The following is a 13,888-nucleotide window of genomic DNA, read 5'->3' on the forward strand; positions in this document are numbered from 1 at the left end:
AGTGGATTTTGCCGCTTCCTCTTCCTGTGGACTGGACCCCCCTCAGAAGACTTTTCCAAGGGTTTGATTGCCACAGTCCTGGATAGTGAATCCAAATCTACAGGCAGTTGTGGGCTGTGTCTTGCTATCCCAGGGTTTCTGGGCTGCAGGCAGACCCCCACTGGCTCACACCGCAGCAGTGGAGAGGAACAAACTGCCTGGAAGTGGCATTTCCAGGGCTGTGGCAGGGGCACGTGCTCTGTGTTGGCATTGGAGCTCAGTTCCTGTCGTTCCTGCCGGTGCCATTAGTGTATGCTAATAGCAGAGCTCTATTAAACATTCTATCTAAAACATATAAATTAAGGTGGCAATAGAAGTCCTCAAGTGCAGGCAGAGGGAAGAATTGAAGTATTGTAATCAGAGGGCTGCAATTATGTAACTGGATTCTCTTTTCTCTCTGGGTAGCAAGCTCCTTTAATTGCTGTAACAAAGCTACTCCTTCAGTTTTCTGGGACTGTTCCAGGAAGTGATCATTGCAGCAGCTTTTTTTCACTCCACAGTAGAGCTAAAAATGTGTAGTTTCACTATTTCAAAATATACTTGGTAGTATCACTCAAGACTTAGAGTGCTGGAAAAGGATCTAGGAAACTTAATGGTGCTCTGCAGGCTTCACTGGAGGCACTCCTTGCCATGAAGGAGCTGATTCCCACAGAGCTGTAGTGTGCTGTGGTAAGAGCTGCTGCTAGGTGAGCAGCTGTGCTCCTGCTCACAAGTGCCTCCTGACCAGGCCTTGTGTGGGTGTGGGAGTCAGGGCTCAGGTGCCTGGAGCAGGACTGTGTGGGGCTCCTTCTCCAGGGCGTGGAGAAAGGCTGCAAGGCCAGGATTGTCAAATCCCAGTTTTCTAGGATAATATGAACTGTGCTGGAAACTTCCCAGTGCTGAACAGCTCCCTGGAGAGGCCATGTCAGATCTAATGGCTGTGGTGGCTGATGTGTAGCACCTGAGCTTACAGAGCTGCACACTCAGCTCCAGTGCATCACTTCCCAGTTTCCTGAAGGCCCTGGGCAGCACCACCACACTGGCTTTGGCTTCTGTGTGCTGGCTCCCAGGTGAGGAGGGGGCAGGAAAAGGAGGGCTTTACAAGGCCCTGGCTCTGGTGGGACTTGCCTCCCTGCCCTGTTTCCAGGCTGTAGTGTGGTGTTAACCTGCTTCTGGCTCTGTCCCGGGGGAGCAGCTGGAGGCTGAGTTTCATGGCAGAGCAGCAGGAAGCTGAGGGGGTGATGATGGCTGAATGTGGAACAACACTCCTTCCAGGCTAAACTAGCAGCAGGGACTGTGACACCTGGGATGGAGTGGAATGAAAACACTCTGCTTGTTAATCCTCCGTGCTGGTGACAGCCAGTGTGGGATCTGTTGCTTGCAGGGCTCTGAGCAGAGGATGCTCCAAAGCACTGGTGCTCCTGGAAGGCAAACTTGGCTGTAGCCTATTGATGTACAGGAGGGCTGTGGCTCTCTGCAGCTCCCGTCTCCTCCCACATGTAAGCTTTCCCTGCGTGTTTAATGCAGGTGGTGATGTTGGACTATCTCAGATCTAACCTGCAGCCAGTGCCAGTGCTCCAGCTGCAAGGGGCACCTTGGCCTGGGACTGCTGTAGGCAACCCTGATAAACTCACCCTGGCCATAACAGGGCTTGTTAGTATCAGCTTGTGACGCAGCCTGCACAGAAAGGACAACCTCTGATGCACAGGAATTGTCTCCTCTCTTGGGAAGGACTTTAAGGAATCTATGTTCTGCCTTAGGTTCACCATGTCTGACAGAAAGGCTGTGATCAAGAATGCAGACATGTCCGAGGACATGCAGCAAGATGCTGTAGACTGTGCTACACAGGCCATGGAGAAGTACAACATAGAAAAGGACATTGCAGCATATATCAAGAAGGTAACTCCGGGATGAGGGGGCTGTGCTGGCTGAGACTTCCCGGAGCTCCCGAGTCCGTGTGCCTGGCGGGAGCTGAGTGGCTGAGGCTTCATGCTTGGTGCTGGGAGGGAGAAGATGCTTGGCTTCTTTTACTGCTGTTTTCAAGAGGATGGAGTGACTTCTCCAAGGTCAGAGGAGGGCTGTGACAGAGCTCTGGCAGGCTCTGAGCAAACACTGAGAGTGCTGTGTCCCTCAGGATTTGCCAGCCTAGAAAGGGCTGGCTGCAGCCTTTGCCTGGGACTTGCTCCACAGATGCTGCTGCTGCTTGAGTTGCAGCACCAGTGCAGGTGGGACCACTCGTGTTTCACTCAGTAGGCAGCAGTGTGTGTGTGTTCCTGGCTCTGGGCTGGGAGCAGAGCAGGAGGGTGGGCCTCGTGCTGGCTGGTGGGGGGCTATGGAAGGTGCTGTGTTAGAAACAGTGCAAGCAGCTGCCCTGGCTGCTGAAGAGGTGTCTCCCCATTTGCAGGAGCTTGATGGTATCTGGGGATCTGTCAGTTTCCTCTGTAGCAGCTTCTTGAAATGGTCAGGCAAAGTGCTTTCGGAGGAGGGAAGTGTGACTTCAGAGGCAGTGCAGTCCTGGCACCTGGGCTGGTGTTTGTGCCTTGCTTGTAATCTAAGCTTGAAGTAAGGATTCAAAGGTGTCTCCTGACTTCTCAGATCACTTTGAGGCATGACTTACAGGCTGCGTTGCCCTGAGCACTTTGAGGTGAAGTGAGTGAGTGCAACAGAAGGCATCCTAAAAGAAGTTGGCCTTTATTTCCTGAGAGTGTGTTGGGAGGAGGGAAGCAATTTGATGCACCTTCATGCCCTGGCAAGAAAGCCTTTTCCTTACTTCAAAGGTTACTTGCAAAGAGCTCAAACTCGTGCTGCTGTCTGAGGACTAGTGCTTGCTTTAATCTTGGATGTTGAGTCTGTTCTTCTGGCCCTGTCTCAGGGGAGGGAAAGGGTGTTCTTGGGAGTTGTGCGTTAATTAGAGGGAAGAAAATGGTCTTTAACCCTATCCTACCTGCTAAGTGGAAGACTATTGATCCAGTAGTCAGCTCGCTCACCTCTGACCTCTTGGGTCTCTGTGGCATGTGAATCTGCCTTTTGTTTCCAGAGTGGATTATCTCCCCTTCATGTGTAGGAGAGTCTCAAACATCAGAAGCCAGAATTCTCCTTCCTGCTCTAGGTGACCTTTTAGCTAAGATGCCTCGCTGGAGCTGACATGCCAAACCCCTTTTTTATTTTTTATGAGTGGGTTTGGAATGGGAGAGAACTATTCCCCTGACCAGCCTACACACAGGGCCTGGATAGTGCTGGTCCAGGGAGAGCTCTTGGCTCTGCTCCTTCTGCCCAGGGCTGATGGGTGCCCTGAGGCTCAGGAGATGTTTTGCTTGTGTTGGAGCCTTCAGACAACCCAGCACAGAGGTCTGGTTGCTTAATAGAATGGTGTCTTGCAGTGGGGAATCTCTAGATGCTGCAGGTGGGAGGAGAGGCAATAGTGTGTGAACAGAACCAGCTCAGAATTTGTGCTTAGAACTATTTCCATGTGGGCTTTCTTGGCCTTAATGCTTCTCTTCTCTTTCTTCAGGAATTTGACAAGAAATACAACCCAACTTGGCACTGCATTGTTGGCAGAAACTTTGGCAGCTATGTAACACACGAGACAAAGCACTTCATCTATTTTTACTTGGGTCAGGTTGCAATTCTTCTCTTCAAGTCTGGATAGGAAGTAGGAGCAAGTGAAATTTGGACTGTAATGCACTGATGGCTGAAGCCACGACTCCCTCTAACATGGCTATGCCGCTGCATGGACTGTATACTATATTTAATGTGTATATGTTGCAGTAAAAATCTACTTCTGTTTAGTTGCCTGGGAAGAAGGCGGCATTTTTTGTTACTGCTTTTTTTGGTTGTATTGCACTAGGAAACCTGTAAACGCTTAAAACAATGGCCTTTACGTGGGAAGAAATAAAACTATTCCACAACAGCTCCCTCAGTGGTAACTCCTTCTTTGAGGCTGGGAAACTTCTTTGGGCAGGCCAAAAGCCCCTGACTTCCTTACTGAGTCCTGTTAGACTGTTATCTTGTAAAGAGGAGCAAAGCCAGTGTGAGCCTCTGTCCCACCCTGCAGACTGTAGAGAGCTGGCTCTCCCAGTACCCTCAGGGCAGGTCTTAGACCTTCCCTGAAAGCTGCTGGGGTGGCTCTTGCTGACGTGGCTTCCACACCCAAGTTGTTCTCCACCTCGGACTGTGATAACCAGGTTTGCAGCTGGTGTTCGCTCTCAGTGCCCATCGCTGTATTTTTGGCTCTGCTGAAACACTGACCTAGACTTGTGTAAGCAACTCAGCCTGGTCTAGAAGGCTTCCAAACCACCCCCCGAGCTGCTGCTTGCTGCAGAAAGCAGCATCCTGTGGCTGGAGTCTCTAGACCTGGATTCTGAGCTCTGAAGCCACGTGGCCCAATCCCGCAACGGAGTAGGCTATCAAATTGGTGACTACTGACAACAGCTCTATTTGGCATGTTTGTAGCCAGTTGTCTCAACACTGCCTTAACTTGATGCTCTCCTTAAAGCAAGCTAATTGTGTGGAAGACTTGTAAGTGGCCACTGTCTCCTTTATTTTTTATTTTCTGTAGCTGATAAGCTATTTCTGGAGGACTGTCCTCCATGTTCTGATATCTGCTTTTGTTCTTAAAGCACAGTACCAAGAAGTTAAATTTACATGTGATGTTTGTGTGAAGGAAACTCATGTGACATCTGCTTCAAAGGCAGACAAATGTCTTGGTCTCCAATAGGTTCAATGTTCAGCAGTGATGTTGTCTTAGTATGTACTGACTTGGGATTACACTGCAGGAAGTTCTTATCATCTGGGTGTGGAGCAATGCTGTGTGATGGCAAGTAAATCCCTGGTGCTTGGCATAAGCTCTGTTTATTGGTTTGCTGACTAATGCATTGGCAATATCACTGGGTTGGTGAGCCCAGCTTGTGTCTGAGATGAATCTGGTGTTGGGAATAAATCACTGCTGGGGGGAGAAGGGCAGAGTGAAGGGAGCTCTTTGTGAAATGACCCAGGTTGACTACTTCCTGAAGTAAAAGTCCTTCTTGTCTCTGTGCAAAATCCAAAGTATGCCTAATTTTGTAATATGGATAGAACAATGTTGTAACTAGAAAGAATGTAGCTGTCATAACTTCATGTTGATGGAAATGTCTGCACTGGGGTAATGTGCCTTGGACTGTCTGGGGCACTCGTGTGGTCTTGTCTCTTCAGAGCTCCACTCTGGGTCTGAAAGCAGAATGTTTTGGGTTTGTTTTTTTCCAAGCATGAGTCTAATGTGAATCTGTTCACGGTCTCTCGTGGAGCAAGATCTGTTCCCTTCATAACTGCAATGGCTCAAATACCATTTATTTTTTTTCAAACATTAAAAGTGAATTGACACATTTCAATAGTCTCTGGTGTCTTCTTCCTTACCAGCTGTCCCTGGTGCGAGAGGGGGAGCAGGAGCTGTCTGCCCTGGAGGATGCTGATGACCCAAAGGAGGCAGGTCTGGGAGGGAGAAATGATCTGAGGAGCATATGTGGCCTCTCTGTGCTGGTGCTGATCTCCAGCCTGGCTCAAAGGCTGTGCCAGAGGGAGGAGGGATGCAGGGAATTGTGTCCTGCTGCACCCTGATGGGACGCTCTGTGCCGAGTAACCTGGATCTGAACGTGCAGGGCCTGACCTCTTAATGGCTTCAGGCAGCAGGGGCTGGAAAGGCAGCTGTGCTCCTGGCTCCTGCACACAGAGGTGTCTCCCTGCTTCCCAGCAAAGCAGGTTTTCCCTTCAGGCCTCCTGGCTGTGCTGGAGAGACTGGAGCTGACGTGTTTGATGCTGCGGGGGCTGTGGGTTTGCCCTGAAACAACCCCCTCGGCTTGTTACCTTGCTCCTGCTGCAACCTCAGCGTGGGGTTGTGGCCTCTTGTGGTGTTTTGGAAAGGCTGTGGGCACTTCCCAGCTCCAGCAGTGTAACAGCTCTGCCGAGGCACAGTCACACCAGCGGGAGCAGCATGACTCACTAGAGCAGCTCTGAAGGCGCTGAACCCACGGCAGCAGCTCGGCTGTTACACACGAGCCATCTGCTCACACCTGCACCTGCCAGGCCTGGAAAGCAGGGGTGGTTTCTACTTTAGGGTGCTGGGAGTGATGCTCTTTTCTCAGCAGTCCCAGCCTTTTAGCTAGGAGTGGAGTCTCTGGGCTGGTGTGCTCTGGAGCTGACAAATAGAGAATGGGTTTGGTCTTCTTGGATGTGTCACTGCAGCAGGAGTCCTGCTTCAGGCTAAGGAAAAGCAGCTGTAGCTCACGTCTTCAGGAGCCCTCTTTGCTCGTAGCACTGTGGCTCTGGGAGAGACACACTGCCTGAAGCTGAGCAGTGCTTCCCTCTCCCTCAGGGGGAGGTTTCAGCGGGAGCTCTGTCCCTCTGCCCTCCCCTCTCGATCCCCAGCAGCTGTCTGACACAGCTTTTGGCTTTGACTTTTTCCATTGCCTGGCTCCACTTTGTCTCCAGTTTCCACCAGGCACAGGTGTCCTGGATGAGGCCCCGAAGCATTAACTGTTTCCATGCTGGAGAGACCAACAGCATCCCAGGGATGGCTGCTCAGTTTCAAGCTATTTGGAAACATCTGGATTTGGGACACAGAGGGGAAGGTATGTGTCTGGGGAGGGAAAACATCTGGAGAAAGAAACTGCTTCCAGATGTGTCTGCTAAAATATGCTATTGAAATGTAAACTCAATGTATGTTGTCCTGCCTTGCAAGCACTCAGCAAAGCCTGTTTGCAGGGCCTGAGGCTGCTGCTGTGGGTGAGCTCTGGGTGCAGATGTGCTGCAGATGTGTGTGGGGAGCAGTGTGGTTTGTGGTTGGTGAGAGTGTCGCATCATTTTCTCTCCTACAAGCCAAGTTACTCAATACCTCACGCTGAGTATTTCTTCCAGATGTGGAAGTGCCTTACCAAAGCAGAGCTTTGTGGCACTGGGGAGTAGACAGGCTGGGGTCTGGGAGCTGTGCTCCTAGATGTGATCTAGGATTCATTCTGCAGAGTGAGGATGGTGTAAAGCCACGGGAGGAGGTGTGTGACTCCATCAGCAGGCAGCCTTGCTCCTTCCCGGCCTGGCACAGTGTTCTTCCCCTTTTCCATGACCACCTAGGACTCCAGGGAGGGGCAAGGTGACAGCACAGGGGTGTGGGAATTGCACCTTGCTCCTGTGGGCACACCCAGCCTGCAGGTCAGTGCTCCCCTTCCCTCCCAGCCAGCCTGCAGCTCTGCCACTGCAGCGTTAACCTTCCCCAGGCACGTGGAAGCAGAGCCAGTGGCTGGAAAACCCAGTACCCAACGGGGCTGTTCTGGTGCTTTTGCAGGAGGTTTGAGATGAAGAGAGAAGATGTGGAAATGGTTTTCATCTCGCTGTCAGCCTCTGATGTGTAAATCCTGAGGAGGCCTGTGGCACAGGGCTGTGCCATCCCTGCCCACCCGAGGTTTCCCTCCTTTGTTCTATTTATTGAGCAAGGATCCTGACACCCTTCCCCAGACGGTGACTCACAGCAGCTCAGGCTGTGCAGGAGCCATGTGTCTCAGCACTTTATAGATAGAGGAGCTGCAGGAGCCTCACAGGAGCCAACTGTGTTTATTAAAAGATGATCAGATGTTTCCTTCCTTAAGGCAGTGTCTAGCTAAGGCTGAGTAATAACTCATTACCAACGAGACAAATAACTGCTTATCATCAGGTCAGCACCAGCCCTTTTGGTAGCAGTGGCAGGTGCCATCCTCGTGCTCTGAACACTGGTGGGCTCAGCTCACAGCACAAGGGGTAGAGAGACCCCACTCCAGTCCTTATCCTTTCTCCTGTGGTATCCTGAGCAAGGGCAGCCCTGGAGGCTGTGCTCCGCTGCTCAGCAGAGTTTGGCCCCGAGTTAAGCTCAGGGAAGTTTTATCCAGCCCTGGTGCAGCGTGTTCCCTCCTGGCTGTGCAATCAGGTTGCTGTAGTGGCCTCGCAGGCCGTGCTGTTCCCTCCCGGCGCTGGGGACTCGGAGCCAACACACCGGAGCTGGCTGTGACCTGGTGGAAGAAGGAGAGCAGGACCCTCTCAGGCTGGCTCAGGCTCTCCCCAGACGCCATCCTCCGGCAGTGCTTCCCTGCCAGATGCCATGGCATCTCTCCATGTCCTTTGTTCCCTCCCTTGCTTACGTGTCTCCCTGATTTATGGCTGTTGCGGAGCAGCTCGGCTGCAGCTCAGCTCTTTGCCCAGACCCTGGCCAGGCTCCATGCCCTCTCTGGCCTGTGGGCAGGGAGGCTCTTGGGGAGACCTCTGGGGCCCCTTGCATTTAGCCATGAGCATCCTTTCACCTCCTTCCAGCCCGGGTGTGAATGAGTGCTTTCAGGAGGGAGGAGGTTGCTGGGAGCTCCACTCTCCCTGTGCATTGGTTGCAGCCCATAAAAGCATCCCAGGAATTCGCCACGGCAGTCCCTGTGCGGGGTGAGCCAGTGAAAGCCACTCTTTGTTCCCGCAATCCCACGGGGCTGGAATCTGCAGAGCTGGACATGTGCTCCCACCAGCTGCCACGTTACACCCAGACCCTCGGGAAAGGCTTTTCCCACTCTTAACCTGGCCAGGGTGAGCAGTGTTCAGCCCTGGGGACAGGATTTCCCAGGGTTTCCCGGGTCAGCACACAGGGTGGGCCCAGCCTGAGCCCTGTGCTGCTGGGGAGGGATGGAAATCCCTCTCGCCCAGTGTCTGGTGGCAGGTTGGGGTGTGATGTCGCGCCCATCCCGCGCAGTTTTCCGCTGCTCGGCGGGGAAGGATGGAGAGCTGACTCGGAGCCAGGACTCCTCCGCCGCAGCCTCACACAACCAGCTGGCACCTGGCCCGGAGCACGGCTCTGCAAAGAAACCAATGCCTTTGTTGTTGTTGTTGAGGAAAGCCCAGAACGCTCTCACAAGGACACAACCTCTCCCCAGAGCTGGGGTGAGCAGTGCTCCTTTCTCCAAGGCTTCCAAACAACCTGGGCAAAAGTGTCTTCTCCTCCAGGATGGAGTAAACCCTGCCCCATGCTGTAAGGGCTCTCTCTGAATCCTTGGCTTGCATGACCCCGTGCTCAGCAAGGTGCCCACCCAGGGGTGCTGCAAGGGGTCCCTGGAGCCTCTCTGTGCTGGCAGCAGCAGAGAAAAGCGTTGGGTGACTCAGCAAGGAGGTGCCAGGCCAAGCTCGGCCTCTGCCGCCGTCCTGCAGCAGCACTGGCACATGCAGTTGAGGCAGAGCCTGGGCTGGCTAAAGATACCAAGGTACTTAAATATTTTATGGAAAATCATTAGACAATTAAATCTGGCGGAACTCACATCGCAGAAAAAGCAGCTTGAAGTCTGTGCTGTAAACAGGGCAACGCTTCCTGCTCGTTTGGGAAGTCTTCTCGGAGTCTTAACTACAATCCTTGCTTCAGAATAACTATAATTATCTCTTAATTGCCATTATTGTTTAACATTTTTAGCTTTCGCAAGTGCAAACTGTTACAGTTTCCCGTGCAGATACAATCAGTAGCCAGGGCTGCAAGGAAAGCAATTAAAACCCTGTGATTATCACAAGGCTGCGTGTCTATCCAGCAGCTTCAAGCTGCACCACTTTGCCAAGACGTAGGCTAGAAACTCAGACAAATTTAGCATTTGTTTAGTAACCCAGCAAAGCTACTACCTCTTGCTGCCTCCAATGATTTGCATCTACGGCACTTTTTGGAAGGACGGGTGAGGGGAGGGGAAAGGCAGCAGTTTCTAGAATACATCCCTGGAGAATATACAGCAAAGACAAAATTATGCACATGAATTATGCATCTGAATTATGATTTCACTCCTATTTTTGTCCGGATTAGCTCATGTTTGGTGTGCATCCCTGGCAGGGTGTGAGCAGAGAGTGCTCCAGCTCCCAGCAGGTCACTGTGGTCTCGGGTCCCACGGTCCCTGCTCTGCTGGCAGCAACTTCCTTGGGCTCCCAGAGCTTCCTGGGGATCCAACCCCCTCGTACCAACGGCAGCCTCTGCTCCTGCACCCCCCCGGGCTGGGAAAATGTTTTTCTGTGTTAATTGAATGCATCTCTTCTGTAAACACGCGGTGGCTGAAAACAGATTTAGGTATGAGCTAAAAAAGCAGGTCTGGGCTATTTTGTACACAGGGGGAGATGTCTGCAGGCTCCACTGCCACCAGTGAGGCTGAATAAAGCCAGCAGTCCTTCCAGGAGAAACTGGAAATATCCAGCCCCCTTCCCAGGGGGGCTGGTGATCCCAACTCTCAGGTGTTCCCATGGGAAAAGAATTTCCATGGCCCTCCTGGAGGGGGAATTATCCTCACTGGCCAAATCACCAGGTTGGGGTGAGTGGAGCACAGGCACCTTCCTGTGATGGGAAGGTGGGAAAGCTCCAGGGGCTTGTGGATGTTCCCTGGCTGAGTCCTTCCCTCTCCAAACTGCAGTCCATCTCTGCTGCTGCCTTGGATTAACATCCCTGACATCCCAGCAGTCTGAGAAAATGAGATTAGGAAAGTATTTCAAGTATTTGTGTCTGTTGTTCAGTGGCAAACAAGGCTGGAGCCGGTGCTGTTTGTCCTTCGGCTGGCCTGGAGCTTGGGAAAACAGCAGGGAGGGCAGTGGGAGACACCCTGCTAAGTGCCAGGAGCTGGATTTGCACATGCCTTTGGAGAGGGGGTAATGTGGAGCCTGGTGCAGCCAGAGGCACTGGTTTATCCCTCTCCCAGGGGTGGAGTACCTGTGTGTGCAGGTACCTCTGGGGCAGCCCCTGCTCCCTCCCCCATCTCTCAGGTCTGGGGCAGGCAGTTGTCCTGATCTGTCCCCAGCCACTCTCCTGCTCCAACCTGAACAAGTCACCTGAGAAACAAATTTGGACAGTCACAGGAAAGGATTGATGCAAACAGACATATGAGTCCCACCAGCTGGGACTGAACGCCCTGAAATTCCTCCCAGAGTTTTGGGCCAGTTGTGCTCCTGGAGTGACCAGATTCAGATGAACTCTCTCTGTTTTGCCTTTTGCAGGAAGACACAGCTGATGGATGTGAAAGCCAAGGAGGAGCCACAGCAGCTCCAGGTCACCACTCTGTCAGGCTCAGCAGGTACCTGCTGTGCCCTGGAGCTCTCTCTTGTGGCTCCTGTTCACTTTGCCTTCCCCATGGCAGCTGTCACCTCCCTGCACTACCAAACCACCTGCCTGAATTTCAAGGAATCATCCGTATATTCCACAGGAATATCAATTTCCAGGGGCTCTTGAGGGCCCCGAGATCAGAGCAGTTAACCTGGGGGTTCTGCTGAGCTGTGCTCACGCCACTGGAGCTGGAATTCCTCTTGGATGGGGTGTGTGCTGGGGGTGCAGGGAGGTGGGGTGTTTTAACTTCCTCTGAGGTCTGTGCAGGGCACAGGGCAGTGCTTGGCTGGCCTGGGGCTGAGCCCACATCCAGCAGCATCCCAGCTGGTGGGACCCAGCCCAAGGAGGACACTTTCTCCAGGTTTTTACACCAGAGGAAGCTCCTGAGATCAATAGAGAAGGAGATTCCTCTGCAGCCTGGGGAACCACCTCATCCACATTCTTCCCTGAGGCTTTCAAAGGAGCCGAGGAATCCAATTCCCTCTAATTTGCTTTGAAAACACCACCCTAGAATTGTGATTACTCAGTGGTGTCTTACAGGGGAGGGAAAACCCCAGCAGACCCCAGAGAACTGCAGCTTCTCTGCCTGCCTAAGACATCAGGTTTGATGACTTATTAAGACTTAGATTTTCAACAATATGATGTTGGTTAATGTTGGACGATGTTCCTACAATTAATGAAAATTTCATAGACTGACTGGGGAAGAAAGAGACCATTTCATGTCCCCTACCAGATGGCCTAGACCAGCTGCTCACTTTTTCCTTTGAACTGGGATTCTAATGACTTCTCTGTTCTTTGAAGTCTGTTTCGAGCTGATGCTGAACCAATTTGCATGATAGTAGCAGAGCACGTTTAACAGTGGAGGATTTGTGCTGTTTTCCCTCGTGGTCACTGCTGGATGTTGCAGTCTTGGGGCTTGGAGGGGTGACTAAACCCAGAGTATTGCCAGGAGCTGGTAAAATGTGTCTCAGTGTAACATCACTGCCTTCAGTGGAGTTATTCCCCAACCACAGCGTCCTGGCCCAGCTCTCAGCTGGTTTAGCAGAGCACGTTTAACAGTGGAGGATTTGTGCTGTTTTCCCTCGTGGTCACTGCTGGATGTTGCAGTCTTGGGGCTTGGAGGGGTGACTAAACCCAGAGTATTGCCAGGAGCTGGTAAAATGTGTCTCAGTGTAACATCACTGCCTTCAGTGGAGTTATTCCCCAACCACAGCGTCCTGGCCCAGCTCTCAGCTGGTTTTGTCCCTTTGTAGCCCATGGAATGGTGTCAGTCATGGATTTATTGATGCCTCCCAAAGTGGGGGCTGCTGTCACAACACATGTTTAAAAACAGAGAACAAGAGAGGAAGAGCTTTAAATATGTATTGAGAAGCTTTAAAAGTAATAAATCACAAAATGAAATGGTGGCAAAAGGAATTAAACCCAGAAAGGTCCCTGAGTGTGGGTTTGGTAGGAGTTTATGGGGAGCAGAGAAGTTGGGGAAGCAACACTGACATTCCTGGGTTTGGAATCTCAAACCAGTGGTACAAGTGGCCACATCTTTTTTTATGCTGCCTCCAGAGCACTCACAGGACCTCAAACTGCTCTCCCTGGAGCAATGTCCAGGCTGGGCTGGCACAGAGCTCTTCAGAGTCTCTCAGGAGCTGCCCCTTGATGATCCTTGTGGGTCCTTCCAGCTCAGGATATTGTCTGAAAACCACCTTCACATGATAATAACACACTTGGGGCTGTCTCTGCACTGTCTCCCTGTGCCTGTCTGGCAGGTGTTCAAGGACTTTTGAGGAACAAATAACAAAGGATAAATGGAATTAGCCACAACCAGGGCACAGAAAGACACCAAGGCCATGCCACTGGTGGCACAGCACGTGCTTTTCTTTCTTGAGGTGCTTGGTGTGATGAGGAAATGGAAAGAAGGTAAAATAGGGATAAGACTTTGCCTGGCTGTGACATGGAAGGAGAGGACACCAAGTCCTGGCCCTGCACCCTCCTGTTCCTTCCAGGTGATGCAGATCCAGTGCTGGCAGAAATCCACGTGCAGCAGGGTGAGAATGCTTGGCTCAGCCCCACTGGAGTGACTGTCCCCATCACCCAGGGCCTTCCAGTCCTGGGCTCTCCTGGGATCCTGTTCTCAGGAGTCTGACAGCTAATTTGATGTTACCCATCAGCAGGAGATTAAATCCGGTGAGCTGCAGATTGTACCTAGATTAATGTTCTTAAAGCATATGGATTCCTGTTCCAAACTACCAGTCCCAGTGTCCCCAATGTCCCCAGTGCCCCCAGTTTCCCCATGGCTCAACATCCCATGTCTGTGCCTAAACCAGGTGTGGACAGACCTGGAGCAGAGCAACAGGTGTGGGACAGGAGCAGTTATAATGCAGCATCCCCAGACTGTGTCTGATTCTGTGTTACACCCATCACATCCTCCTCACCAGGAGAGGTTTAGCTTGGATATTACTGAAATTTCTTCATGGAAAGGGCTGTCCATCCCTGCCACAGTCTGCTCAGGGCAGGGATGGAGCCACATCCCCATCACAGTCTGCTCAGGGCAGGGATGGAATCGCATCATCCCTGGTGTGAACGCGGCATGTTCGGTAGTCTCCACGGGGGAAGGGTTGATTCCACGGCTCTTAGAGCCCTTTTTTCCCCAAGCTTAGCATTGTACACGTGTTTCCCCCGTGATTATACCCCTGTTCTCAGGCCCCAGTGCGCTCCGTGCACCCCGCGGGATGCTGGAGCGGGACCGGGCGCTGCGCCCCGACGGGGCGGGCTCGACCCATCGCT

General features: G+C 52.1%; 1 protein-coding gene across 1 annotated transcript; it reads left to right on the forward strand.

Annotated features, from left to right (window-relative positions):
- Window positions 1–1,764: 1,764 nt before the first annotated feature.
- Window positions 1,765–5,381, forward strand: LOC103801288 (dynein light chain 2, cytoplasmic). Its single transcript, XM_009073696.1, has 2 exons — window positions 1,765–1,917; window positions 3,530–5,381. Exons 1-2 carry the CDS (start codon window positions 1,765–1,767, stop codon window positions 3,665–3,667), a joined length of 291 nt encoding a protein of 96 aa, XP_009071944.1. The 3' UTR covers window positions 3,668–5,381.
- The last annotated feature ends 8,507 nt before the right edge of the window (window positions 5,382–13,888 follow it).

The sequence above is a fragment of the Acanthisitta chloris genome, unplaced genomic scaffold (genome assembly GCF_000695815.1).
Source record: "Acanthisitta chloris isolate BGI_N310 unplaced genomic scaffold, ASM69581v1 scaffold37924, whole genome shotgun sequence".
NCBI classification, from domain to species: Eukaryota; Metazoa; Chordata; class Aves; order Passeriformes; family Acanthisittidae; genus Acanthisitta; species Acanthisitta chloris.

What these genes read in the sequence shown, in the direction of transcription:
- LOC103801288 (XM_009073696.1), top strand. Translation starts at nt 1,765, where the DNA reads ATGTTCTGCCTTAGGTTCACCATGTCTGACAGAAAGGCTGTGATCAAG. An exon ending in TTGCAGCATATATCAAGAAG is followed by an intron (nt 1,918 to 3,529) that starts GTAACTCCGGGA and finishes CTCTTTCTTCAG; the next exon opens with GAATTTGACAAGAAATACAA.